General features: G+C 50.4%; 2 protein-coding genes across 4 annotated transcripts; one reads left to right on the forward strand and one right to left on the reverse strand.

The window, feature by feature from the left end:
• Window positions 1-354: 354 nt before the first annotated feature.
• Window positions 355-13,659, reverse strand: LOC142415867 (uncharacterized). The gene is made up of 4 exons (XM_075514706.1): window positions 13,474-13,659; window positions 3,003-4,035; window positions 2,685-2,863; window positions 355-1,194 (listed from the first exon to the last, which is right to left on the reverse strand). The coding sequence occupies exons 2-4, from the start codon at window positions 3,385-3,387 to the stop codon at window positions 817-819; spliced, it is 942 nt and encodes a 313-aa protein (XP_075370821.1). The 5' UTR covers window positions 3,388-4,035; window positions 13,474-13,659; the 3' UTR covers window positions 355-816.
• Window positions 13,660-17,087: 3,428 nt separating this feature from the next.
• RNPS1 (RNA binding protein with serine rich domain 1) lies at window positions 17,088-26,865 on the forward strand. 3 transcript variants are annotated; one of them, XM_075514916.1, is made up of 8 exons: window positions 17,090-17,182; window positions 20,353-20,529; window positions 20,890-21,045; window positions 21,356-21,547; window positions 22,767-22,869; window positions 23,669-23,822; window positions 24,300-24,441; window positions 25,740-26,865. In XM_075514916.1, exons 2-8 carry the CDS (start codon window positions 20,459-20,461, stop codon window positions 25,843-25,845), a joined length of 924 nt encoding a protein of 307 aa, XP_075371031.1. In that variant the 5' UTR covers window positions 17,090-17,182; window positions 20,353-20,458; the 3' UTR covers window positions 25,846-26,865. The 3 variants fall into 3 exon arrangements, with proteins under 3 accessions (XP_075371033.1, XP_075371031.1, XP_075371032.1); XM_075514917.1 differs by lacking the exon at window positions 17,090-17,182 and adding an exon at window positions 17,677-18,016; XM_075514918.1 differs by lacking the exon at window positions 20,353-20,529 and having other exon boundaries at window positions 17,088-17,182.
• Window positions 26,866-26,939: the final 74 nt, after the last annotated feature.

Here is a 26,939-nt window from a genome sequence, read left to right on the forward strand (position 1 = left end):
CGAATACCCAGCTCGTGCCCAGGTGCCACTCTTACTGGTATGGTCCTGCCCATATCCTGGCCAGACAGGGGGCAGGAGCAGTGCCAGACTCCAGCTCTGCTGAGAATTTGGGGTGAGGAGGGTGCCCTAGGTGGAATCTGCTCAGTAAAAGATTGTTTCCTACACAAGTGTGATATATCCCTAACAGTGCAGCAGCTGATGCCAGGCCGCCGGTAGTATCCTTTGTGTGTGGAGTGGTGGTCTCACCTTGTGGGTTCGAGCACCCTGCGCAGCTCCGCGCATGGTGGCAGCACCCAAGACAGATCCAGCCTGCTCGCTGGTGGGGCAAGGGGTAGGTAAAATGAAGAAAGAGATCCCACGCTGTTTCTGAACCATGGTGTATATAGATTTTTACTGAACAAGGCTCTGCAGAGGGAGGGCACAAAGCGTTTCTGTGATTGATCATCACAGCACTGACCCTCGTGAGAGGAAGTCTCACATTTTCTTTGAGACCCACCTCCCTGCCGTGTCTCTCTTAGCTGCATCTTCTACTTGCAGGCAGCCTGCCTGTGCTGCTGAAGTCTGTGGGCCACCAGCCAGCTCCAGCACCAGCCGGGATGGGCAGCATGGGAGAAGGAGGCCTCAGCTTTCCATTGCCCTGTCTCTTGTGCCAGGCAGCCCTTTCAGTCAACAGCGCTGAAAACATGAGGCATCAGTGACCTTCTCTGCTGGGTGCCCCATATAATCCTTAGGCAGCTGCCATAGCCTCTTCACGGTGGTTCTTCTTCACGGCTTCATCCTGCCATCGCTGCTAGAGCACGCTGGCATCATGTGAGGTCAGATGAGCTCCATCTTGAACTGGCTGAAGTTCGGCACAGTGGGTGAGGGCTCGGCCATACTGCTGAAGGGGACGCAGGGCTGGTTCACTGGCACGGTGCTGTGGCTCACGGTGGAGCTGAGCTGCTGCAGCGTCATCAGCACCTCCTGCTGCAGCCGCTGCTGGTGCTCCTGCTGGCGCTCCAGGCGGCACTGCCTCTCCAGCACCGCGTGCAGGGCCTGGCTCAGCTTCTGGATCTCCGTCTGTACAGCATCCAGCTTTTCAGCAATGGCATGGGAGCTGGGAGCAGGGGGAAGCACTGGTCCACCCCAAGCAAGGTTTTGATTTCCAGGACTCACAGGGTTCAGCAGGGCAGTCTGAGTGCTGGCATCTTTGACCTGGAGTAGTGGGAGGCAGGAGAGAAGGGGAGGTGAAACATGATCAGCTGCTCCTTCAATGGTCATTAGCAAGAGAGGGATTTATTCTACACTTAGCTACAAGGCATGAGAGAAAGCCATCACTTTGTTGCAGACCTCACCATGCTCTGAGCTGCACTTCATCCCCACCCAGCCCCTGTGCCGCTGCTCCGCTGGAACACCATGTTGCCCTGCATGCTGTCAGTACGTGCTTAGCCATCTGGTGGGGGACGCTGCTGCCCATGGGCAGCCAGGCTGCCCATGCTGATGCCAGGCCTGTGTTTGCTCTCTGCAGGGACAGGAATAGCATACCCCGGGTTTTTCTTTCCAGTACCCCCCCATTTCTTGTATTGCACCCTGAAGCAAAGGGCTGTTCTGCTCCCCAAGAGGGATCACATGCTGGTTTTGAACCCGAAGGGAGCCTTTCTCCTGGAAAGGGTGTGGAACAACCTGTGTCCTCTCAAGCAGCTGGCAAGGGCTCTTGACAAACACTTTAGCGGGCTGGAAAAGGCATTTGCTGTGTCTGAGCAGAGACAGGGCCATGGATGAATGCTCAGCCTGACTCATGGCTGTGTTTTGTACCCAGGATGCCATAGCAAGAAAGACCAGCGTCCTACCATCCTCTGTGGGGGCAACAGCATTGCCTGTCAGTGAAGTCTCCAAAAGTTGGAGGCTTCTCTGAAGGGGTAAACCTCGGGGCCTGCTGGCAGCCTACCCGGGGCTGGTCCTGGGACTGCTGGGTCACTTACATTTGGCCTGTGGCTTGCCACAGCTGCCAGCAGAGGTGGGCTTGGCCATGGGGCTGGCCAGCCAGCTGCACGCTCACTGTGGTGGGCAGGATGGCTGCAGGGATGTGGACCTGCTGCGACAAAGCACGCACGGCCATGGCCTGGGGGTCTTGTGGCACGGTGAGGTGGGGGGTGTACATGTTAGGGATTGCAATGGCTGGACATGTCCCACAGGGAGGCGGTCCTGGCTGTGTCACCCCGTTCTGGCCTGCTGCAGCCCTTCATCTCCTGGTACGGCACCAAGCCACTCAACAGCTGGTGTCCTCGTGGTGGCTTGGGGGACTTCCTGAGCTGGTACTGAAACCAAGCCTTAAAGAGGGGGTCTGTGAGCTGCAGGTTGGAGGCCAACGCTGGCAGAAGCTGGCATCACCGCAGCCAGCATCGGCAAGGCCAGCAGTGAGTGCTGGTTGCAGGCGGGTGAGCAGCACACGCCATGGCCCCAGCAGACAGGGGGGCTTCCCAGACGAGCTCGCCAAGCGCCAGGGCCAAGCGTCACTTGAGAGTGCAGCTAGCAGAGGTTGGGGGGGGCATTTCAGGAGCCCTCCATCCCCAGTGGCCTGCCCCATCTGCATGGGTTAGGTGCAGCAGGATGCTCTGTGGGGCCATCCTGGCAGGCAGCACCGCACCGGCTCCCAGCTGGAGCAGACGGGCTCTCCTGTCCTGCCATGACACCTGGCATCCTACCTTTTTCTGCGGGAGGACAGCCCTGTCCACGATCTTCTTCTTCACCATCAGGGCTGCGTTCCTGGCAGGGGGTGCGACCAGCCGCCCTCGGCTGGGCGGGGGCTGCGGGGGGGTGGCTGGGCCCCCTGGAGGGGCGCAGCTCCCTGGAGTCGAGGGGGCACCCGTGAAGCCATCATCGCCTGCAAGGGACAGCGAGAGAAACGCCTCAAAAGCAGGCCCTTGGGGGCTCCCCAGCAGGGGACAGGGAGCCCCTTCCCCGGCCCAGCGCTGCCAGGGCGCGGCCATGGTAGCAACCCCCCGTGGGGAGCCAGGCCTTACCATTCCCAGGGAGCAGTCCCACGGGCAGAGCCTCCCCGAGCTGCCCGCTGTCCTTGCAGAGCGAGGCCACGCTAACGATCTGGATGCCCTCCTTGGTGTCGTGGCTGCTAGCAGGGCCCCCGCTGGGCATTGTGGAGGTCCGGGCACCCATCGGCTCGGGTGGCTCAGCCTCGCGCCCCTGCAGCGGGGGCCAGGGCTGGTCGCCATCCCAGCCAGCTGCTGCCGACCCCGGCTCCACGCTCTTCCGCTTGAGGAATAGGTACACAGCCTGTGGCGTCACTCTGATGTCGTCCAGCTCCAGCACCTTCTTGATCTTGCGGAAGCTCAGCCCGGCCCTGCGCAGCTCCACGATCCTCCTCTTGGCGTGGTCATCCAGCCGGCCCATCGCTCCCGGCACCCCTCCTGCGCCTGGCACCTACATCCCCAGAGTGCAGCCGCTGCGGGGACACCAGCAGCCCCCCAGGGAGCACTAAGCCCCGCGACGGTGCTCCGGCTCTGCTAGTGCTCTGGCACCAGGCTGCCAGCCCCAGCCACGGGTCCACGCGGCACCATGCCCAGCTTCCAGCAGTGATCCAGTTCCCCGCCGGAGAGGAGGAGGGTGGCAGGTCTTCCCACCAGAGCGGCTAGGGACAGCCCAAAACCTGTCCCTCGCTCATGCAGAGCCCCCTCAGAACTGGGGGGTCCAGCCCAGTCCCCTGGTCTGCCAAGGACACAGAGGATGGTAAGGGGCTCAGTTCTGCCCAACGTCCCAAACTGGACATCGATTCCTCACTGCCAGCAGCACAGTGAGGAATCAGGAACGGTCAGGATCCCGAGCAGCAGCTCAGTATCCCAGGGAGCACGGCACGAGTCCTGGCAAGCAGCAGTTCATCACATGAGGCTGGCAGGTCCCCACCGGAGCCTTGTGTCTCCTTGGTGGCCTGGAAGGTTACGGCAAGCACAACTGGGGATGCCCACGTTGACAACTACTGCGTGGAAACTGTTGGTGCCAGAGAGCCTGCCCTTCAGGTCTGGAGACAACACCGTCCCGTACCTTTGGTAGAATCAAAAGCAACCGTTTATATACCAGTTGTAAAGAAGGCACACCACAAATGTAATGACTGTATCTCCCGCGCTTCCTTTCTCCCCATGCACGCAGCCTTGGCTGGTGGTATCAGTCAGGGGACAGTGGCTCAGGACGCGGTCACACTTGCTGTGCATGCGTGGGTGGGTGTAGCGGTGACTGTGCTGCTGGTACAGCCCCTGCGCATGCATCTCCTCTGGGTTGCACCCCAGAGCAAAGCAACATGGCAGGACCAGCCCCTTCCCTCGCTGCAGGCATGACAGTGGAGTGAGGTTAGGATGGACAGTGCTTGGAGTTGTGTGTATATACACTTATACCTACATGGGGCTACACCTATATATGTGTATACATACACCTGTGTGTGTGTATACAGCTATCGTGGAGGGTTTTTTCCGCTTCCTATCAGCTTCCTTCATCTGCAGGCATTTCTTGGACACTCAGTGCTGCAACTGCTGCCTAAAGGACATACTTTTGGGTTTTGCCTCACCAAAATAAATAGCCTCCAAGAACTCCCGTAAGACAGCAAAACAGTTTTCGGATTAGCAATGTATAATAGAGGCTACCTCAAGTGGTCGCTGCCAAGCAGATGTGTGTTTTCCAAACCCCACTTCCCCAGGCATATGTGGATCTTAAAAAGGACTATAACGTGTTTTGTTGGCCAAGGAGGCACAGAGGCTATTGTACATCAGCCACAGAAAGAAATGGAACCACTTAATTTGACACAGGAGTTGTGCCCCTCTGTGTTTTACTTCTTCCATGGCGGAAGAGAGAGACATTAACTCCGGAGCTGTAGATTGTACTCTGATCCAGATCTGTTTACATCTAAAGGCCTCCCCACGCCCTGCTATGTGCACTAGGGACCTTGTAGATAAGAGCTGGGGGATAGTGGATATAGGAAAACAGACATCCCTGGCTGCAGACACTGCAATTGCAGAGCAAGAGGAAAAGGTCAGAAATACCCAACCTTCTCCATGCCAAGGGGAGACGTGGCTTCCTGTGGCTGCAGGTATGGGGAGCTTAGGCCCTGGCAAGAAGCTCTGCCATTGTCCCAGAGTGTTTCAAGACAGGGCCAGACTACACTAGAGCAAAAGCAAAGCAGTGTAGCTATCTAACAGCCGGTGACAGAAACAGAGTTTACATAAATGCCAGGAAAGCCAGCACCCCATGCCTGCAGCCTTCATCTAGCCTCCACACGGGAGGAGAGATGATGAGAGGGCCTTGGAGATGCGCCGACTCCACACAGCATCTCCCCCAGCTCCCTCTTCACTGAGCTTTGCAGCAGGTCCCAGCTCTCTCCTCCTTCACCTGCTCATCCCCTCCAGACCTTCCCCAGCCCTCCGCAGAGCTCCCACCACCCTGCCTTCCTGGGCTTGGGGACAGCTCATGGGAGGCACAGACCACCCCTGCCCCACTAACCCCATGTCAGCTTGGCATTCCCAATGAAGGGTGTTCCTCCACAGCCCCCCATTTGATGGAGGGGCAGCAGGATGAGAAGTTTGGCCAGGATGGCTCCTCGCCACAGTGCATGCCTCCACAGGATGGCTCCACGCCAGCAGCACATGGCTGCAAGCAGCAGCTCCATGGAGATACCATCAGCGCCTCGGGGCTCAAGGCTAGCTTCATCCAGGCTCCTTATGCTTCAAGAACAGTACTTGTCTCTGCAGCGGGGCTTTTAAAAAATATGTATTTACTGATCAGAGATAGACCAAGACCTGGAAACCCATCTCAGAGAAGACAATGAAAAGCAGGCTGTGGGTCAGAGTCCATCCAGCCGGCAAGCAGGAGGCGAGTGCAGGCAGAAGGGCAGGGTGAAATCCAGCTCAAATCCTGCTCACTTACACCATGAGGGCGTGCAAAGTGCACAGCAGCTACTGTCTACCCTGTCAGGCAGAAGAAGAGGGCTGCCAGTGAAAGCAACAGGTTGCCCCTCCAGACAATACAGTATTCCAGCAATTTCCTCCGAGATGACAACAGTCAGCCTCTCTGCTCGGGTCTGGCTCCATCTCTAGTTACGCCTTTATTTATCCAGGTCCTGCTGCGAACTTGCAGTTTTCCTGTACTAAACATGCTCCCCATTTCCACAGCCTGGTCCATCACCTTCTCTTCTTTCTCCCTCTCCAGAGGGGATTTTCCCAATGGAGCTGCAGCCTGTCACGCACACAGCTTATGCAACACAGCTGCCCAAGTTACACATTCACAGAGATGAGACCTTTACACTCACCTGGCCTAAAAGATGTTTGTTATTCTCCAATAATTTTTGCACAAGGGAAAAAAAAATCAATCCAATGAGAGGAAAGGATTCAGGGATTTTCCTAGACCTGCGATTTTCCATTGGATATGGAGTTCCATTCACTTCCCAGGGTCAGGCTGGGGGCGTGATGTGGTTCCTCTGAAGGTTTCTTACACCACTCAAGCGACAGCTTTGCATGGGGACAGGGAAAGGGAGCGCATCAGTGGAAGCAAATTGGCAGCACTGCAATCATGTGAGCTTACTCTCTGCCTTTACCCCTTTTCATTTCTGTGGATATCAGGAAAACAGCAAAGTTTCATCTCCGGAAAGTCCCTGGAACAATCTCATCTGGGCTGACTCAGCCTTTGCTATTTCTAAAATAGAGCAGCACCACAAAGTCTGCTTGGCTTGGAGGTTTCCATACAAAGCAAAGGCGCTGTGAGCTGTGTTGTGAGCACCAGAAGTCCCCTGTTCCAAAATCGCAGCTTGCCTCCACCTACCCAGCTATCGCACTGTGCACCAGCCACAGCTGCAAGTCATTTTGCAAGCCCTGATTCTGCAGTCATGCCTGCGTGGACACAACATCGTTCCCCTGCAAGCTATGATAGCTTCACTGTGATTCCTCATGGGTCTGCAAGTGTCCTTCCCCCACCCACACCCCTTGTTTTGCAGTGGGATGTGTACTCGCAGGGTGAAGCTGCAGTGACTGGAACACTCAGCTTACAGCTACAGCCGGAGAGGGCTGTCACGCAGCACCACAGGCTCCAAGTTTTGCCCTTTGGTGGGCTGGCTTTTGAGATCTTACCCAGCCAGCTGGACATACACATTTGTGTGAGCAGCTGCATGTTTTGTTATACAGCCAGGCCTGCAAAAGGAATTTTGCTTCAGCCTGCCAATTTAGGCGTATGTCCAAATTTCACATCAGCCACCCTTTCTTCAGCTGCTGCCGAACTCTTGCAATGCCTAAAGTCTTTAAGTACTATTTGTATCTGGGAAACCTCCTTCAACCAGGCATCGCTGCTGGTAACACTTCTATTCCATAACTCTGCACGCAGTAATAGCCACAGAAACACAGACCAGAGCGTGGAGCAACCTTCTCATCATGGGGATTATTTCCTTAGCTCCTCTGCTCTCTGGCCCAGAAAATATTATATACAGAATGGAATAGCCTCAAGAGAGAAGGAGAAAGAAGGCAGCACTCATACGTGCCCCAGAGTTCCCTTCAGGGCAAAGTGGATTTAAGGTCTGAGAAGGAAGAAGACCATGAATCCAAGTTTCCTACAACCCAGGTGAAGTTACCTAACCATTAGCCTTAGGGCAAGCAGCAAGCTTTTCTTCTTCACCACTTGTTTCTCCGCCAGTGCAAGCCCCAGCTCCAGGAGGTGAACCTGAGCAAGAGCAGCTCCCCAGTGTCCATCCTGCAAGTCCATCGGAGTAAAGCTCCCCCGCTTGCCTGCACACACGTACACCCACCAGCTGCACTGCTGCCTGTTTCTCCCCCAGGCTTTCTGCAGCCCTGATTACCAGGGTTTGAACGCCAAATTCCCCAAGAGTCAAACGTTAGTTGTGTGACCACAGAGCTGACTTGTGTCTGGGAAGATTTATTTCTCCCTTCTGTCTCACAGCTGCAAGCCTGCTCTTGGACACAGGCAGTTTTTACCCTGGGGAGGTGCAAGCAAAGCTTCTTCCGAAATTCATGCTGGGGTGAAGCAGGGAAGAGTCAGATCCCCACAGAGTCTTCAACAGACAGTAGTGCCATGCCACGGTCATGCAACTGCTTTACCCTGGGGCTGCGTTTTCTCAATGGCTATTTAAGTCATCTGGGTTAGCTGCATGACAGCACGCCTGTGGCCAGCCTGGCCCTCAGGGATGGAACAGCCTTGGAGAGATGTAGGCATTTATCTATGGATGGACTTAACCAGAGCAACAAGCTTCAATCTTATTTCAGAAGCAGCACAGCCACAAGGGTAGCAGATACCAAGGTGGAGCAACGTGTCTCACCAGTGAGACAAACTGCTGATACTGAGAATGACTGTGACTGAAGAAGAGGAAGGAGTGGGATAGGGAAAAACTGCAACCCACGGAGAGCGAGAAGATGTAGCTCATCATGTCTGGTCTCAGCAATTGAAAACAGCCACTTTACATTGTTAACATCCCAACGCACATTGGACTCAAGAGCTTGCTGTGCTGCAGAGAGTGCAAAATACTCCTGCCCTAAGAAGATCCATGTAGGACCATGAAGAACAAAGTTAGATGCGGGAATATCCCTTTCCTTTCAACTTGAACTGCCTTTGTACCGTGCAAGGCCAGTGTACCAGGGCATGGGACAGGAAACAGTTTGACTAATTCATAACAGATGCACAGGACATCCCAGCCTATGCAAAGGCATGAAAATAAAGAAGGAGAAGGTGTTAGCAAAAGGGAGTTGATCCTCATGGACCTTGTAAGGGGCCACAAGCCCAATCTGCCAGACTTCCCTTCACCCTGGGCCTTGTGGCTGGTAGCAGCTCAACAAGGTCCTCTTGCTCACCCTTCTCTTTGCCTCCGATTTCCAGCCCTCCTTCTCAGATTCCCAGCGTGCCTTTGGGAAGCTGGAACAGCTGCAAGCAGCTGGGGAGCGACACTGATCCATCCTCATTGGTTTTATTGCTTTCCCACAGGGTTCTAAATAGCCACTGCAAAGCCTGGCAAGATGAGTCCTTTTTCACTCTGCAGCAGCTCAGAGGGGGAAAAAATATATTAAAAACATCCTCCAGAAGCACAAGGAGGACAGTGCTGGTTTACACTTGATTCAGATATGGAAAAGAGCTTCTTGCAACCAAGAGAGCAAGAAGCATTTCAAGTAGAGTGAAGGCGAAGATGCTGTGGAAGGGGGTAGTCTGCTGGGGGAACACCCGATTCCTTCTTGCCCTGCAGAGAAATGTGCTTTGAACTCAGTGAGCCATGCTGGAAAGACAAGCTGATATGGCAATGCCCCACTTGGTTTCTTGCCCTTGCGGTCCTGTTTCAGAGCCTGCCCAGCACAGCTTTGAAAGGACATGGATAGCTCTTAGCTCTTCACCTAGATAACAGTTTCACTGCTGTACAGACTGGATAGTCTTAGCTCCATGGAGACAGGTAATCAGAAAGAACTGGCAATGTGGTTTAATGGTACTTAGCTTGGAGGAAGATTAACAGTATTAGGTGTCCTATGCTGAAATGTTGCCAAAGCAGGAAGATCTGTGCCAGAGAAGAATGGCACTTTCTCCCAGGCTGCAATTTCACCCAGTGTCACTGCTTTGCAGGATTTGTCAAGCCTCACAGAAGCAATAACATTATCTAACAACATCGACTGCCACCAGCCATGCAGACTGCTGTATCCCATGTTACAGAGCCCTGATTTTCTTTGCAAAACTGGTGAAGGAGCAACTCTGTTACAGGTTTTATTAAAAGGAGATGGGCCAGTTGACTTTAGATGATGCTGCTGTTACCTGAGCTGTGCTGGCTCCCCCTCTGAAGGGGTAAGCTCATAAGAAGCTTTTTAATCAACTTGCACTTCAGCCATCAGAACGGCACAGAAGGAAGAGTTGTGTATCTGGCCCAGGGTTTGGAAGTGAGCTATTTAGAGCCCAGGTCTAACTTTGCTCTGTCACCTTTGACAACTGACCAGTTCCTTTAGGCTCTGCTTTCAGAGCTGTTGAGGAGCTAGCCCCCTGCCTAGCCACACTTTAAAAATTAGGTCCTCAAATGGAAAACACCAAACTTTAAGGTTCTACTTTAAGGTTTTCAGTACGTGCAAATTGAAGAAAGTTGGGTCCCTGCAAAGTTTCTTTAATTAACAGTTTTGGGGTTTGCAAAACAAATTGTTAGTAGGATGAATCATAGAATCGTTCAGGTCGGAAAAGACCCTTAATATCATCAAGTCCAACCATTAACCTAACACTGCCAAGTCCACCACTAAACCATGTCACTAAGCACCACATCTACATGTCTTTTGAATACCTCCAGGGATGGGGACTCAACCACTTCCCTGGGCAGCCTGTTCCAGTGCTTGATAACCCTTCAGTGAAGAAAGTTTTCCTAATATCCAGTCTAAGCCTCCCCTGGTGCAACTTGAGACCTCTTCCTCTTATCCTATCCCTTGTTACTTGGGAGAAGAGACCGACCCCCACCTCTCTACACCCTCCTTTCAGGGAGTTGTAGAGAGCGATAAGGTCTCCCCTCAGCCTCCTTTTCTCCAGGCTAAACAACCCCAGGTCCCTCAGCCGCTCCTCATAGGACTTGTGCTCCAGACCCTTCACCAGCTTTGTTGCCCTTCTCTGGACACGCTCCAGCCCCTCACTGTCTCTCTTGGAGTGAGGGGCCCAACACTGAACACAGCATTCGAGGTGCGGCCTCACCAGGGCCGAGTACAGGGGCACGATCACTGCCCTAGTCCTGCTGGCCGCACTATTGCTGATACAAGCCAGGATGCTGTTGGCCTTCTTGGCCACCTGGGCGCACTGCTGGCTCATATTCAGGCGGCTGTCGACCAACACCCCCAGGTCCTTTTCCGCTGGGCAGCTTTCCAGCCACTCTTCCCCAAGCCTGTAGTGTTGCATGGGGTTGCTGTGGCCCAAGTGCAGGACCCGGCACCGAGCCTTGTTGGATCTCATACAGTTGGCCTCGGCCCATCGATCCAGCCTGCCCAGATCCCTCTGTAGAGCCTTCCTACCTATGATACTCATAGTTTGCTTTTGACCCAGACAATGCCACTACAGCCTTGTGCTAACTGGGGAATAGGGTATAAAGATAAGGTGATAGGATAAATAGAAGCGTGTACATGTAATAAGTATTAGGGTTGTTTAGGAGCACAGGGTAACAACAGTATAAACACAGTACTGGTTCCTCATGTTTGAGGGGAAGAATGGAGGAGTTTCAGGAATACAGGAAAATCCACCCTGATGGTCAAAGGGTCCCAAGCCATGCAGCACAAAGCAGTGACACTGTATAAAATGGCACTGATTGATAGCTTTGTACAAAAAGGCTTTCATTGGATTGGCTCTCCTACAGCTCAAAAACCATAGGTCAACGTCAACACTGTATCACGTGGTCTGACAAATTCAGCATGGTTGTGATGCTGTGCCTGTACCCGGTAAAGGTTAGATTTGTATTAAGAAATAATCTAGAGGATCCAAACCTCATGTTAAGGACTGTGGAACCACAGCTTGAAGGAACAAGAGGCTTTCACAGGCCATCTGGAAAGCCCTGGGGGAGAGGAACAGGCTGGATTTCACATCCACGCTCAGAAATCCATCTCTGCTCTGGGACTGACCAAACTCATCAAGCTGAGCTTAAGTATTCAGACAAGACCAATAAATGCCAAGTATCTTACAGCCCTGCCTTTATCTGTGCAGTCAACATTAGCCTCTCTGAAGTGTTTTGCAGCTTTAAGTCTCTGCTCTCCAAAGATGAAGCCCTTCCAGAAGAGAAAGTTGCAAAGGCAACCCTAAGCATACCTTGAATTTCTAGTGTCTTTCATGTGCCTGAAAACAAATAAATCACTGCAAGGTGTAACGTGATATTTGTTCCTTGTGGTGAAACCAGGACATTTGAGGAAGGTTAAACACTGAGCAGGCATATTCCTAGAGCGTCAGGGCATGCTTTGTAAGCGTTGCAGGAAAACAGAGAAAAAGTGCATCATGGCACAGTTTTCAGGCTAAGAGCCCCAAAATACAAATGTGTGCACAGGCATATTCAGGTGCAGACAGTTCTGAAGTCTTGAGCTTGTCCATGGCCTAGCTGCACTGCAAGAATCAGCCTCAGACCTCAAGAGAGGGCAGGCCAGATGTTCAAAGACTACTGCTGAAGACTTAATCCACCTAGAAGTATTTCAGCTAAACTGCTAAATTCACCTCCTCCTGCAGATTAGAGTGGAACCCCCCAAATCTCCTTTTTCTGCTGTTCCAAATCTATACAGCGACTCAACAGTGCAGCCATTGGAAACTCAGGCTAATCTCAACTCTCTGCAGAGATAACCAAGGCTGTTACTACACATTAGGATGAAAAGCTTCCAAGCCCTTACGAGACAAATCCCCCATCCTGCAATTCCTCTAATGAAGCCACACAGACTGTATTCTCTGAAGCCAGACACACGTCTAACCCCACTCTAACACAGGTGCAGAAGGAGCAACAGACTGAACAAGGAGATGGGCCAAAGCTCTCGGACCAGACAGACCAGCACAGGGAAAACATCGGCATCAAGATGTTGCGGGCTGAGCCAGTGCTGCAGCGCAATCCCTACAAGTGCGAAGTAACGCCCGGTATACGGCACCTTGCACCTCACCACGCTACATGAACACCAGTGGTTTAGGGCTGCTGTTGACAGAATAACCCACCAATCACTTGGATCTTCTGGGGCTCCAGGGGAGCTCTCTGTAGCCACGCCACCATGCTGCTGCAGCTCCACAGCCCAAAGGCAATGAATAGGAAGGAAAAACGAAGCACCCAGTTGCAAGACAGTGCAACACACAGGACAAGCACTCAGCCTCAGGTGGCATTTACAGACACTGACTAATTAGTCCTAACCACCATCTGCCACCGCAAGCGGAGCAGTTCACCTGCGGAGATGGCACTAAACAGCACTGTTCTCATCAACAGCCTGGAGGTGCAGGAATGAAGGAACAGAAAAACACAGAGGTAAGACCCGAAAGCAGCACTCATGGAGCTCCATTCTTTCCTCCCCTGCTCATCTACGGCGTCTTGGCTAGAGCAGCTTTGTGATCGCTGCCTTAAACCCACCGCCCAGCAGCCTGTTGACACACGGGCAATTTCTACAGAGGGTCTGCACCTCCGCTGGAAAATCGCTAGGCAGGTTTCCGAGTTCAAGACGGAGCTGGAGGACAGCATTTCAGGTCAGGCACGCCGCCCCCAGCCCTGGCGCCGAGCCAGCGCGGCACCAGACGCAGCGCGGCCCCGGCCCGCGTCCCGCGCGGCAGCGGTCCGGTCCGCTGCGCTCCGCGGGGAGCAGCGCCGCACCCAGCCCGGGACGGCGTGGGCCACCGCAGCTCACGAGCGCCGGCCTCCTGCCACCCCTCCCTGCGACTCACACCCCCGTCAAACTACCACCGCGAGAAGTTTCTCTCCGTCCCTCCCCATCGCTCTCCCAGCACCCCAGCCAGCTTAATGCACAGAAGCAAACAGGCGGAGCAGCCACGTACAGGCACTAAAGGCGACTGCCGGGATCCTCCAGGCGATGGCACCAACTTGCTGCTGCCGCATCCTCCGGTGGCCGCGGCCAGCCAGGGTCCCAGCACAGCCCAGCTCTGCAGCAGCCAACTTTTTGGGAGGCTGCTGTTTGAAAAGCTCCTGCCCTCTTTGTTTGGTTGGGGCAGAGCCAGCAAAGGCTGCCGGGAAGGTCACCCAGGAGGAGACTCATGTACTGGGAGGGAGGAGCCCTCCTCTTAACTCTTTCAGGGCAGCCTCGCTCCAGGGCCACGAGGAGCCACATCACCTTCACGGCGTCAGGCCGCAGACTGGGTCCATCATCCCATCCTGGACCACGGCTCCGACGTGGCCAGTGGCCCGTGTCAGAGGATGGAGAAGAGACCCCGCAGGAGGCAGCAGTGCCATCCCTAGAGGTCCCATCCAGACCTGGAAGCACCAGCGGTGATGGTGGGCTGCCCTGCGCCAGTCTGAGCTGCTGGCATGGGGCACTGGGCCACAGCGGTGCCGTTTGCTCTGAAACTGAAGCGGATGTGTGCTCTGACCTGTTCTCACCTCTGCTTATGCCCTCAAATGAGACGATCAAATGTCTCTTCTTGCTCCGGCTTGGCCTTAAGGCTTAGTCCTGCCAACTGCTAGCAACCACCGAGAGGAGATCAGACCCCCTCATGCCCTGCCACCACCATCCTGGGGCTGGCCCTGCTGCTCACAGCTCTGCGGGAAGCTGCTTCAGGGACAGAACTGGCAGGAAACGTCTTTTTTTTCACAGTAGTATTATTTTTCTGCTGGTTCAGTGAACTCACCTGACCACCCCTGGAGAGATGAGAGCCATTTTCAGAATAAGGGTGTGCATGGCTTTGAGATCAGCCAGCCATTAATGGCTTTGCTACAGCTGAGAGAGACAAAAATTTTAAACATTGTGCCCTAAGCCTAGCAGCAGTGAGCACAGATGAGTGGGAACAAGCCTGGCCTCCAATCCTCCTGCCCGAGGAAGCATGGCCTTTCCCGCAGGACCTTGTCTCTGCAGTAGTACTTGGGGTGGAGGCTAGATTGGGGCTGAGCACTAAAAGGCTGTCACTAAACAGTGCAACCTGCTGAAAGCTGTAGGTCCTGTGGGTAAGGCAGGCTGAGACTTCTGGCTTATCTTTGTAAGGCCTAATCTTTAGTCCATATTGCCATTTATTGAATCAAGATAATGGTACTTGCCATCTTTCATAAAGTGGTTTTCAGATTTGCAGCTAAAATGTGCTATAGAAGAGGTTCGGATGTGTCATGTCTTGCTCTCCAGCTGTGGCTGCAGTTGTTATCCAACAGGCACATTCATTAAGTATTTCTTTGTTCAGTGGTTACACTAAATATGGACAAAAATGGTTAGCACAAAAATGGGCAGTACAAAAATGGGCTGAAGATTTTAATAAAGCGCCATACTCAAGAATTAATAAAGCATAACTTTTTAATAAAGCGTAACGCAAGAATTAAAGCTACAGTACTTAAAATTTCATGTGTAACAAGTTAGCTGGAAGAAAGGAGAGAATAACAGCCATGCTGGGTCAGCCCACAGGTTCCTTTGAGTCAGCACCCCGTCTCCAGCAGGGTGACTAGCAGGTGCCTGGGCAGGAATATAGAAGCAGTGCAAGCACGTAGTAGCACTTCCCAAAGTACACTCCCTCCAGCATGGCACTGGGAGACTTTCCAAGAAGGCCAACAGCATCCTGGCTTGTATCAGAAATAGTGTGGCCAGCAGGACTAGGGCACTGGTGAGGCCGCACCTCAAATGCTGTGTTCAGTGTTGGGCCCCTCACTCCAAGAGAGACAGTGAGGGGCTGGAGCGTGTCCAGAGAAGGGCAACGGAGCTGGGGAAGGGTCTGGAGCACAAGTCCTATGAGGAGCGGCTGAGGGACCTAGGGTTGTTCAGCCTGGAGAAAAGGAGGCTGAGGGGAGACCTTATTGCTCTCTACAACTGCCTGAAAGGAGGGTGTAGAGAGGTGGGGGTCAGTCTCTTCTCCCAGGTAACAAGCGATAGGACGAGAGGAAATGGCCTCAAGTTGCACCAGGGGAGGTTTAGATTGGATATTAGGAAAAATTTCTTCACCGAAGGGTTGTCAAGCATTGGAACAGGCTGCCCAGGGAAGTGGTTGAGTCGCCATCCCTGGAGGTATTTAAAAGACATTTGGATGAGGTGCTTAGTGGTGAACTTGGTAGTGTTGGGTTTATGGTTGGACTCAATGATCTTAAGGGTCTTTGCCAACCTAAACGATTCTATGATTCTAAGGTCATCATGACAATCCTCAATAGGCATAGTCCGGTTTCCGTTTGAACCCATGTAAACCTTTAGTAGGCTACAACATCCTATGGCAGGGAAATCTGCCCTTTAACAAGAAGTTGTGTGAAGAACAACCTCCTTTTGCTTTTTTCTGAACCTGCCCATGGCTAGTTTCATGTAATACCCCCTTGGTTTTGCAGCAGAAGAGAAAATAAACCAATTCTTCTCCTTGCCACACATGTTCTTATAGACACCAGCCCCGTTCTCACCCACATTCTGCCAGGGAGGTAGACGGGACATATTCTTACACTGCGTTCAGGAGGCAGAGCTGTCTTCCTTTCACAGAGGAGCATAAGGATTCGAATCTTACGGATTTAACAAAAACGCCTATGATCACACTTCAGCTGACTAGCACGCCTGCTTCTTGGAGAGGTTTGTCACATTTAAGGCCCTGCGTTAGGAACGGGGTCAAACTGCACTTCTGACTTTGTTCCCTCAAAGTCAGAAGTCGGGCAGCCAGTACAGCTGGAATCCAATGTGACCAGGTCAGAAGATCAGTGTGTCCAGTGGCAAATTTCCTTGTAAGTTCACAGCACACGTTTTGGCAGGAAAAAAAAAAGAGCAAAAATGTCCTTCCCACATAAATCTTTGGATTTATGAAATGCCACTGGATGGTGCTCCATCTTAAGTCTTTCACTGTTCTCCTCACGTTTTTCTTGCACTTCTGCAAGCCAGGGAGCAGGTGAGTCCCCTCTCAGTGGTACGTGTCCCTTTCTGCTCCCTGTCCCTGTCTGCCACAACCTCAAATTAGAGACTTGCGTGTTGTGACTCTGCAACCCGGACATGACACTGGGCCCAGCATCCACCAGTGAAGGCCTACAGCTTGCTGGGTTGTCACTTACGGAAAGTCAAGCCTTGAAGCTATTACTATTAAGCAGGACAAGGTTTGTAGGAAGACTTAACAACTTTCATTACACCAGTAAGTGTAGCTGCAAAAACCAGACAAGCAAGCCCAGTACAAACAGGACTAATTGCTCCCCGTTCCACGGGGCTGCCCAGGTCAGACATCCCTGAATGAGCGGGGCTAGCACCCACAGAGCTGAGGCACCTCTAGCCGGGGGGAACACGGGGTGCTCTCATAAATGAGATCGGACTTTTCCGGTTGTGGAGCTTGTCCTGCCCGTCGGTGCCCGTCGGCCGTCACGGCCACAGCCCATTAGCACTGCGGCTCGCTGATGAGCAGTCGGTTCCCCCCTCTGCAGGAAGGCACTGCCCGTTTCCCTCTCTTCCCCCTGGCCCTTTAAACCCACCCGCCTGGCCCCGCTCCCATCCCCCCCTTCCCCGGCGCGTGACGCCATCGGCGCGCGCTGTCGCTTCCCGCTCGCGCTGCGTCGATCGCGCGCGACGGCCGGGGAGCGGCGGCTGCGGCGGGCGCCGAGGATGTGAGTGGGGCCGGGGCGGGGGCTGGGGCCGCGGGGGATCGGCGTCCATCCGGCCCGGCCGCGGTGCGGAGCGGCCCCGCCGCCGCGCGGGGCTGCCGAGGGGAGCGCGCTGGAGCCGCCGAGGAGGAGATGGCGGGGCGAGGGTCGGGGATGGGGCCTCGGCGCCGCGGCCTACCGCGCCCGGGGGCGGGGAGGGAGGGAGGCTGGGACGGGGAGGGGCCGGGCGGGGCCGGGCCGGGCCGGGGCCTGGAGGGGAGCCGGGGCCCGGGGTCTCGGCGCTCCCCGCGGCCGGGGCGGCGGGAGGAGCGCTGTGCGGGCCCGGGGGCGGGCGGGCCGGCGGCGCCGGGCCTGGCGGAGGCGGCGGGCGGCGCGGGCCCCGGGGTGCGGGCTCTGGGCTCTGCTCTGAACCGACTCTGTGCTTGGTCTGTGCTTTTCTCTCCCTGTTCCTCAGCCCGCGCCTTGGCTTCGCTCATAGTATGGCAACACGTACGGTGCGGTCAGCAGCGACAAGCCCTCGGTCCGCCCGGCGCCGTAACGTACCCCATGGCGTGCGAACCGGGACGCGGAGCTGGCTGCCCCTGCGCTCCTCCGGCCCGGCTCGCTGTAGTTAGCTTGGGCGAGCGGCCGTAACTTTGCAAAGAACTGCCGAGCGCTGAACGCTCTCCTCACACGAGGAAATCTTTTCCCCATTTTGCAAATGAGGATCTGAAGCAAACTGCCATTAAAGGACTTGCCTGTAGTCGTACAGGAAGTCCGCGGGAGAGCTGAGTTTGCTTCCTTTGCTACAGAATTGCAGCTCTCTAAGAGTGCAAGTCAACTCTTTAAAGCAGAGAGGTGTGTGTGTGAAATGAATGTTTGGCCTGTGTAGATTGCTTTTAGACTTTCTGGTTTGGGGTGGGTGCTGCAAAAACGTTTGACTTGTTAGGGATTGAGAGTTTTTTTGATTGTAGGAAAGAAGCATGTCGCTTAGAAATGCGTTGTATACACCCTTGTGTGAAGACCATGATTTTATTCTTTCCACATCTTCCAGTGAATGTCTGAACATGTACAGGTGAAAGTGCCCACAGGCTGTGTCTCTTAGGCTGAGATTTCTAACTGAAGTAAGCTAGGCAAGTGGCATTCTTGAGAAAGGTACATATATTTTGATGGAGAGAAAACACTGGGTAGTTTGGAGGCTGCTTAAATGCTGCATGTACCATCATATGGAAGTTTGCTGAAAGTATAAACATCATATGGCTAATTTGTCTGCTAAGTGCCTGTCCTGAGGAGTGGTGCCGGAGTGGTAGCTGTTTAACTGAAGTAACTTACTACTCCACAGCAGGCTGGGTAACAGCAAAGCATGTGCTGGTCTTCATCTGGGCTCTCTCTCTTCCCTGCTTCCAATAGGGCTAAAACCAGAGCCAGCTATCAGACGATAATAGATCGTTTTGCATGGCTGAGCTGATAGCATGATCACTGTGATAGTCCACAGATGCAAGAGAAGTCGGTGTGTAGGAAGAGATAACACAAACCTGACTGTGATATATTTAGGAGAAGAAAGGTGAGAAAAGAAAATGTCAAGTTTTTTGGTCTTGTGAGTCCAGAAACTTGTCTGTTCTGTTTTTCCAAGTGAGTCAGCTGGTCTCATGCAGTGGCTTTCAATTTTTGAACTGCAGCCCCCTCTCACTTTGCACTAGAGGCATAGAGCTGGTTAGAAATGTCATACAGCTGAATGACATACACAGGTTTGCTTTTAAGAAAAGTCACCTTTGCAGCACCTATGGAACAGTCCATGGACTGCCTTCTTACCACCACTGGTGCTAGAGAACAGTTCCTCTCCCAGCAAGCCCTGCCAGTGTCACATTTGTGTTGTGGGTTTCCTGTTCTCCATGCAAAAAGGCATGGTTGTCTCTTGACTTCTGGATCTGCAGAGAGCTGGGTTTGCAAATGTTCATTTGTGTTGCTTTTTGGAGTTGTTGTATTAGAGAAAACTGTGAAGCTGAAAATCAGGAAAGTGAGTTCAACTGTTCAGGGGTGATCTCTTCCCAAACATAAATTTAATTGCAATTTAGAGAATAAAGTAATTGCTTACCAGAATCTGACACCAGAAGTATAGATGCAACAAGACTGTTGGATGCAGTGAGCTGGAGAGGTTTTTTTCTTGCTAATTTTGCCTGTGATGCATGTGGAGATAGAGATGTTTCCAACATCATGCAGTACTGTGAATATTCAATGTCACTTCAGATAAGCCTGGTGGTTCAGACACACTTGTCCCCACTCTTCTATTTCCTGAATGTTTCCTTCATAGGTAGATAATGGGTGTTACAGCAAATCAAATCTGCCACACTCTAAACACTAAACACTAAAGTGGTTATTAAAACATACACTGGAGGCAGCTTTGTCATGCAGGTGTTAACCAATCCATGTGGAATAGTCAAAATGGAACAACATGTTTAGACATCACAGAATATGTGATGAATGCAGCCCTGCCATGGGAAACATCTGGAATTCAACTAATGCCCAGTATTTCAGTGTTAAATAGCGGGGCGTTAAATTTGTCTCCTTTTGAATCTAGAGTAAAGAGGGAACTGATTGGGGCTAGCTGAGGTCAGAATCCAGTTTAGACTTTCTGCTAAGAAGTTAAAGTAGAATCTGCTGTTGCAGCAGTGCAGCAAACTGGGCCCTTTCATGTAGTCTTGCCAAGGCTGACAGAGCTTTGGAAGCAGCTTGTTGAGGCTGAAAGCAGCCATAATTCAGTGATGGGTTTTGTTCTCAACAACCCTTTCTTCCTGACAAATACATGCTATGTGGCACAAACTGGCTTTGGAGAAAATCTGTGCTTACTCCTCTGGCGACAAGGCTGTTGTCAAGGGGCATGAGCTGCACCTTGCGGAGAAAACGGATGTCCTCTGTCTGCCATTTTTTTGGTTGGATAATTAGGGTCCTTTGTACTTCTGTGAATGTCAAAATGATAGCTTTAAACATGGATGCAGACTTTTACATGAGGCGCACGGTGCCATGTGAGCTGGCACAGAGGTTGGCTGTTAATGGCCGTGTACCAGTATGTGTAACTGAAGTACTCTGTAGAAGTCAGTTGATGCCCAGTGTGCTGCTATTGTTGCAAAGCAGTTTTGTTGTTTTATGCCTATCTGTTAATTTCTTGTTTCTAAACCCTTTTATCTTGTCACTAGGCTGTTCTTTGGAGTTTATTGCACTCGATTAGGGATCGGTGTTAGAAGTGAGATTTGAGATAAGTGAGGCCCATTCGGTGCTGCTTTGGACGCCTCCGAAGGGGAAATGGAGTTATCAGGATTGAAAAAGAAGAGTTTGCTAGGACTCAAAGAAAATAATAAAAAATCCAACACTAGGTAATCACTCTGTCCGAATTTTCTAGGCTTAACAAAAGTGGGGATGTTATAGGGTACTAGGGCTCTCCCAGTGAGGGTGAGGAATTGGAAATGTACCTCTTTCTGCGTGAATTTCTGTATGTGAGAATTTCTGTATGCTATAGCTGTCTTCCTCAAAGCTGCTCTGTAATGTAAAATATTTTCCTTTTTTCCAAAAAGTCCAAACTTGCCTAATGCTTTAACTCTGCAGTTATGGTGATCTTGAGTTACATTTGAAGTTCAATGTTTTGTGTTGCTGTTCTGTTCTTTGTTTGGGTGTGGGTTTTTTGTTGTTTGTGTTTTTCTGTATTAAACAATGTCTTCTGCAATTTGTTCTTGAAGGGCTCCCTCACCAACCAAGCGCAAGGATAGGTCTGAAGAGAAATCAAAGGACCGGTCCAAGGATAAAGCAACCACTAAGGAATCTGGTGAAAAGGATCGTGGTCGAGACAAGACACGCAAAAGACGCAGTGCTTCCAGTGGGAGCAGCAGTACCAGGTAGTTACTTTTACAGGTAGTAACAAATTACAGTGTTTTCAGAAACCACCAGCTTGATTTCTGGTACGTTTTATTCCCTGTGTCATGGACTTGTTAAAAGCTTGCATTGTGTTAGTCACAGTGCAGTTTTGTCTAACTTAAGGGGTTATTTTTTATCGGTATGAATTTCCTTTGGCTGTCTAGTGAGCTATGGAGCATCAGTTTTCATTGTTCTAACTCACAGTTGCTCTCTCCGTAATTATCCAAAGTTTTTTAGCCATTCTTTTTTCTGTGTACTCCAATCACTTTTATTTCCCCCCTGCCCCAACAGGTCCCGTTCCAGCTCAACTTCCAGCTCAGGGTCCAGTTCCAGCACTGGTTCTAGCAGTGGCTCTAGCTCCTCTTCTGCCTCAAGCCGCTCTGGGAGCTCCAGCACCTCACGCAGTTCCAGTTCCAGCAGCTCCTCTGGATCTCCAAGTCCCTCTCGACGGAGACATGACAACAGGAGACGCTCCCGCTCCAAGTGAGTTTTATTTGCCTTCTAGGAATTACCAGGTGGCAGGTTAATTTCCATGCAGAATACAAGATTGTGATCAGAATAATTTTTTTTTCTGAGGACCATTTGCTTTCTCCATAACTTAGAGATGTGAATTTTGTTAGAATGAGTGTGCTCCTTTTGCTTACAATCAAAACATATGCCCTGTAGGAAGAGAGATTAAAAACCTCATTTTAAAGAGTGATTTTAAATACTATATTTTGTAGAGCCAGTTTTAATGTTTCCCCAACAGTGTGGGACTATATGGGCACTAGGTGAGAGTAAAGCTCTTTGGTTCCTGTATATTACAGCCAAGACTAACAGAAAAGTCAGGGCTGAAAATGGTGTATATGTGTGTATGTATATTCTTATGTATAAAAAAATAAAATGCGAGGGGGGGCAAAGGACGCATTTTCCTGTAAGGGTAGGAATCAAACTATGTTAATGTCCATACGGTTTTTCCTTCGGATAATTTGGTAGGTAAGGTGCTGAAGGCTCATAAAATCTCCTGAAGTATTATAAGCCAGTGTGGGTTTTTTTTAGTGTATCGCTCAATTTATGGACAGTCAGATTAGGAAGAAGCATAAATATAAATTTTCTGCATACTGAATTTTTTACAGATTAAAAGATTTCCAGATTTTTTCTTTTTAAACTACAAAGAAATTGTGATATGCAGCTACTTAAATAGCTTTTTAATGGTGATATTTCTGGACCTCTGTAGTGAACAGAAGATACAGAAACACAAATCATTGGATCCATTCATTTGCCTGGATGTGGTATGCTTTGGTGTTTATGCGGTATGCTTTGGTGTTTATTTTGCCTCTTTAATTGTTGAGGCAAAGAAAGTTTTTTGTTTTAACAACTGGGAAATTCTTTAACTAGAGCCAACAACTTTGGAGAAATGTTTGCTGAATTTTGTGTTTGTTACCATAGTCGCAGTAAAGTTGAAAACTCACAAAAAAAGGCTCTCAAATTCCAGAAGGTTCTAAAGCAAAAGCAGACAAGGCAAATGCAAGTCCTGAGGTGTTTCTAAGTGGAACGCGCTACCACCACCACCCCAGCACTTCCTAACCTGTGACTTCTTAAGAAAAAAGATGCCTCCCAAGAAAAATGGTGCTTTTTTTTATCATGTGAATAATGACTGGCTTGTTGGCTTTGTCTTGCACATTCCCTGAAAACTGTAAACATTTTCTGTTGTCAAAATCAGGTCCAAGCCACCCAAGAGAGATGAAAAGGAGCGGAAGAGGCGGAGCCCATCACCCAGACCTACAAAAGTGCATGTTGGAAGGCTCACTAGAAATGTGACCAAGGTAATGGCATGCTCCCCTGTTACATCGAGCTTGTCTGTCTTCTGTGAGGATACGTGAATGGCTTTTTTAAAGCTCTCAAAACCTTTTCGTTGCTAGAGTGCTGCCAAGGTGTTGCTGTTGGAAGTTCTTACTTTGTGACCAAATTGATCAGTGAGGAAAATTTTGGTAGGATTTTACTGAGTCAAATACAGTGCAGGCTTTTGAGACTGTGTAGTGCTTAAGAGGTCTGTCTGCTTTGTCAGTATTCCAGACCTTGTATCCTGTCTTACTAGGAAGAAAACTGTAGAAGTTGGGACAACAGCTGAAGTTACCTTGGAGGCATTAAGGATATCTGGAGGTTCTTGCTAAAGGATCTGAAGAGAGATAGGCTGGCTTGAGTTGTCTTTGCTAGGATGTAGTTTAAAGGTCTTCGGAGGTAAAAGGTTTAGGGTGCTGAAAAAATGATGTTTTTAAAAAAATATTAACAATTGCACCTTAAGAGTTTTCAGCTGAGGGCATAAGTTCCCTTTTCAGGTCGCCAAGAGGATTTTTACACTAGTTGTGTTTTTGTAACCAGTGTTGACATGCAGCAGCAATGCTGCTAGAACTTAAGGTTTGGAACAACCTGAGGAGGAACTGAATAGACAACAGTAGAGAAAGCAGTGGTAATCCTTTCCACATCTTGCCAATGAAATATGTCTCTTCCTGATGGTGGCGTTGATTTAAAGCTAATCCTGTGCTGTAGATTTACTGCTCCGCACCAGCCAGACCTGGTCAGTAAGTGTGGTCTATGTCCTTAAGACTGGCTCTTTCTCTGCAGGATCACATCATGGAAATTTTTTCCACTTACGGAAAGATTAAAATGATTGACATGCCAGTTGACAGACTAAATCCACACCTCTCTAAGGGTTATGCTTATGTGGAGTTTGAGAACCCAGATGATGCTGAGAAAGCCCTGAAACACATGGATGGAGGTAGGTATGAAGTGCTGCAAGAAGGCTGGGTGTTTTTAAAAATCTTTGGAGCAGATGAGTTTGATCTGAAAATGAGTTAGAGGTGATAGGGAAGCCTTTGGGGAACTGACCTGAAATACTGTCTGTTTTCAGCCCAAATGGCTTTGGCTTTTGTGTGGTTCAGGACAGATCCAAACATCACAGAACTATTAATACTGAGTTTTTTTCAAAACAAACAGTAATAAAATTCTTTAAGTTTCTGTGAAAATCTTTCCCAGTTAACATCTGAACTGCAATTTGATGGGATATTAGATTAAGAAGTCTAGTATGTATGTGGGCTTTGTCAAAATAACCCCTGAGTGGGTGGTGGAAATAGGACTGTAGGCTGATTGATGCTTCAGTTGCATGTGACAAAGCTGTGAGTTGCAGTAATGTGATGTGTAGATGTTAGTGTGGGAAAATACTTACTTCTTCCTGTTTCTGTGCTTCCCTAAAAAGGCCAGATTGATGGTCAGGAGATCACTGCCACAGCTGTGCTGGCACCACGACCTAGGCCACCTCCCAGACGCTTTAGTCCACCCAGGAGGATGCTGCCACCACCACCAATGTGGCGCAGGTCACCCCCTCGCATGAGGAGAAGGTGAGAGCTGTGACAATTTGTATTTTTCCTTCTCAGTGTAACAACAAGTTATCGCTGAAGGACTTAGCATGGGGACAATTTAATCCTGTTGGACTTGACTTTCCCCTCCATGTGACAGTAACACCTTTTGGGCATCAGTTGAACCTGGATTGTACTTCTTAACTCCTTAGCACCTGAATGCTAAATCTGTTGGAAATGTCAGATGTTTTCCAGCCTGTTCCCTGGAGTCCCTTCTGCATAAATGCTTTGAGGTAAAGTGGGAATGGACTTCTGGCTGGCAGAATGCTTTCGGCAGCCTGCTCCAGCCGCTTGCTTTTCTGAAGCCCTTGCACCTCTCTCCCTTATTTCTATGAATGGGCACTTGACCAAAGAGCAGTCCTTCTGCATCAGGTGAGCGGAGTACACTTGACTCCAAGATGTGACCTGACATGCACGTGCCCGTTGTGTAAGTTGGGGCTGCCTGAACGTGCTCAGATAATAAGTCTTTTGGAGTCTTCCTCAGCATCTAGATGGGCTCCTCTGTCTTGGAAGTCTGCTTAAACTCTTGTCACTAGTAAAAGCGGCTCCTGTTTGAGCCACTTGATTGTTGAATAGCTTGCGAACTACAGGTTCAAAAATGAGAACTAGTTGATGTGGCACAAGATCCACTGCCTGTTGGTCCTCCTTTAAACATGCCTTTTACTGAGGTCTGGCAAGTGCTAGGTTTGACGTTCCCTCCTCATCGTTTGTTTTCTTCCCTAGTCTAACTTTTATTATCCTGTTCAGGCTCTGTTAATATTCTGTGCCTAGAACCTTGGTGTCATACTGGTGGCCGTACAGATTGATTGTAGTACTGAAGAGCTTGAAACTTAACTATTTCTTTAGAGTTAGACTTCCTCTAAGAAATGTCCCTGTGGTTTGAAAGGGCTTACGTAAATCCTTTCCCTGAATGTCACTGTATTGCAGGAGTCAAAGCTGACCTTTCAGGTGAAGGAGAATCTGATGTAGAACGAATGTGAGCTTATTTTGCTTGAGGAAGAAGACAAGATTCTTGTCTGTGCTTTGGATATTAAGCATTTTTTCAACTTCCTGAAGCAGAGGGAGGGTAGCCAGAATATTCCTGCTGTGTAGTCAATGTTCGAATTGCCTTTTTCCTGTCTGGAGCTGGCTGTATTTTGCTGGAGCTCTTCTACCGTGGTGTGTGAGGGTTTTTTGGAGGGGGGCGGGGAAGTGTTTTTGAAAAGTTGGTAGATGGGCTGACAAATTACTGGAACCTGTTGCTCTTGTCTCCTAATGAAAGCTTTCTCCTTCTTTGTCAGGTCCCGGTCTCCTAGGCGCAGATCACCTGTTCGCCGGCGATCAAGATCCAGATCTCCTGGACGAAGGCGCCATCGCAGCCGCTCCAGCTCAAACTCTTCACGATAAAGCAAAAAGACTGGACAGCTTTTTATTTTTTAACTTAAATCCCATCAGACTAAATATTGTACCTTTTTTTTTTATAATGGGTCTGGGTGAGGAGGAGTGAGAGACAGACAGATAATCCTGGCAGTGAAGGCAACCTAAGAGGAGAGAGCACCAGTTCCTGGCCATTAGATAGCCTTTGCTGTGGGGCTTCTAGTTTCCTGGCATTGAATTGAAATTATTTAAAAATGGCTTTGATTTTAAAGGCTGCAAAAACATCTTTTCCAGGTAAACAGAAGGGAAGATGTTACAGCCTTTCTTTCTCCAGTTAGCAGGCTGCTGCTTGGTGATTTCTAAACGCTTAGCACGCTGTACAGACGAGCATGTAAATCTTGAGCTATTTCAGAAACCCTGTGTAGTAAGACAGGGAGGCATTTAACTTGATCTCTAGGTGTCAGCACAGGATTTTTCAGAGCAGCTGGACTCCAGATCTGCCTGAGACTTAAATACCGAGTTGTCGCTTTATTCCAATTCCCAAACAGATTACTAGTTTCTGCAGAGTAAGCTCGTTCTGCAGATTAAGCTCTTCTGTAACGCATATACCAGGCGATCACTACAGAAACAATGGTCCAGCCTGCTGAACATGATACTTTAGAAAAGAAGCTGGAAATCTTAAGAATTGGTTTGTAGCTGCTCCCGGAAGTTATTTCTTTCACTTTTTCTTAAAGGGTTTTGGTAAAAATTTCCTACACAGCCCCGCAGTGAAACAGGGTGAGTGCTTCTGCTTTTGCAAATCTCAAATTAGCGACTGAGCATCAACCCCCTGGAAACTGCAAGGCAGAGAGGGAGGCTCAAGGCCACGATGCTGTCTGGATTAACCGGGGTTCACATGGGGAAAGGCAAAGAATTTACCACCTGTTGTACAGTCAATACTATAAAGATTTTTTTGTTTTGTTTTGTATCACTTTGTAGCCTTTTGCGCCATGTTGTGTTTGTACTTGTGTAGGACGAGCGATATTGAATAAAGCAGTAGGGTTGAGAATAGCTGGCCTCCCTTGCTCCCTTCTCCAGCCCTTTGCTCTGCTCAGAAGCGGTGGGGCCGGCAGCAGCCTTTACTG

The sequence above is a fragment of the Mycteria americana genome, chromosome 12 (assembly GCF_035582795.1).
Source record: "Mycteria americana isolate JAX WOST 10 ecotype Jacksonville Zoo and Gardens chromosome 12, USCA_MyAme_1.0, whole genome shotgun sequence".
NCBI lineage: Eukaryota > Metazoa > Chordata > Aves > Ciconiiformes > Ciconiidae > Mycteria > Mycteria americana.

Excerpts from the sequence above, each read along its gene's own strand:
- LOC142415867 (XM_075514706.1), bottom strand. The coding sequence starts at position 3,387 with ATGGGCCGGCTGGATGACCACGCCAAGAGGAGGATCGTGGAGCTGCGC. Across the intron at positions 2,864-3,002 it reads GGGACTGCTCCCTGGGAATG|GCGATGATGGCTTCACGGGT; the intron begins GTAAGGCCTGGC and ends TGTCCCTTGCAG. Across the intron at positions 1,195-2,684 it reads CTGTCCTCCCGCAGAAAAAG|GTCAAAGATGCCAGCACTCA; the intron begins GTAGGATGCCAG and ends CCACTACTCCAG.
- RNPS1 (XM_075514916.1), top strand. The coding sequence starts at position 20,459 with ATGGAGTTATCAGGATTGAAAAAGAAGAGTTTGCTAGGACTCAAAGAA. Across the intron at positions 21,548-22,766 it reads AGGAGACGCTCCCGCTCCAA|GTCCAAGCCACCCAAGAGAG; the intron begins GTGAGTTTTATT and ends TGTCAAAATCAG. Across the intron at positions 22,870-23,668 it reads TCACTAGAAATGTGACCAAG|GATCACATCATGGAAATTTT; the intron begins GTAATGGCATGC and ends CTTTCTCTGCAG.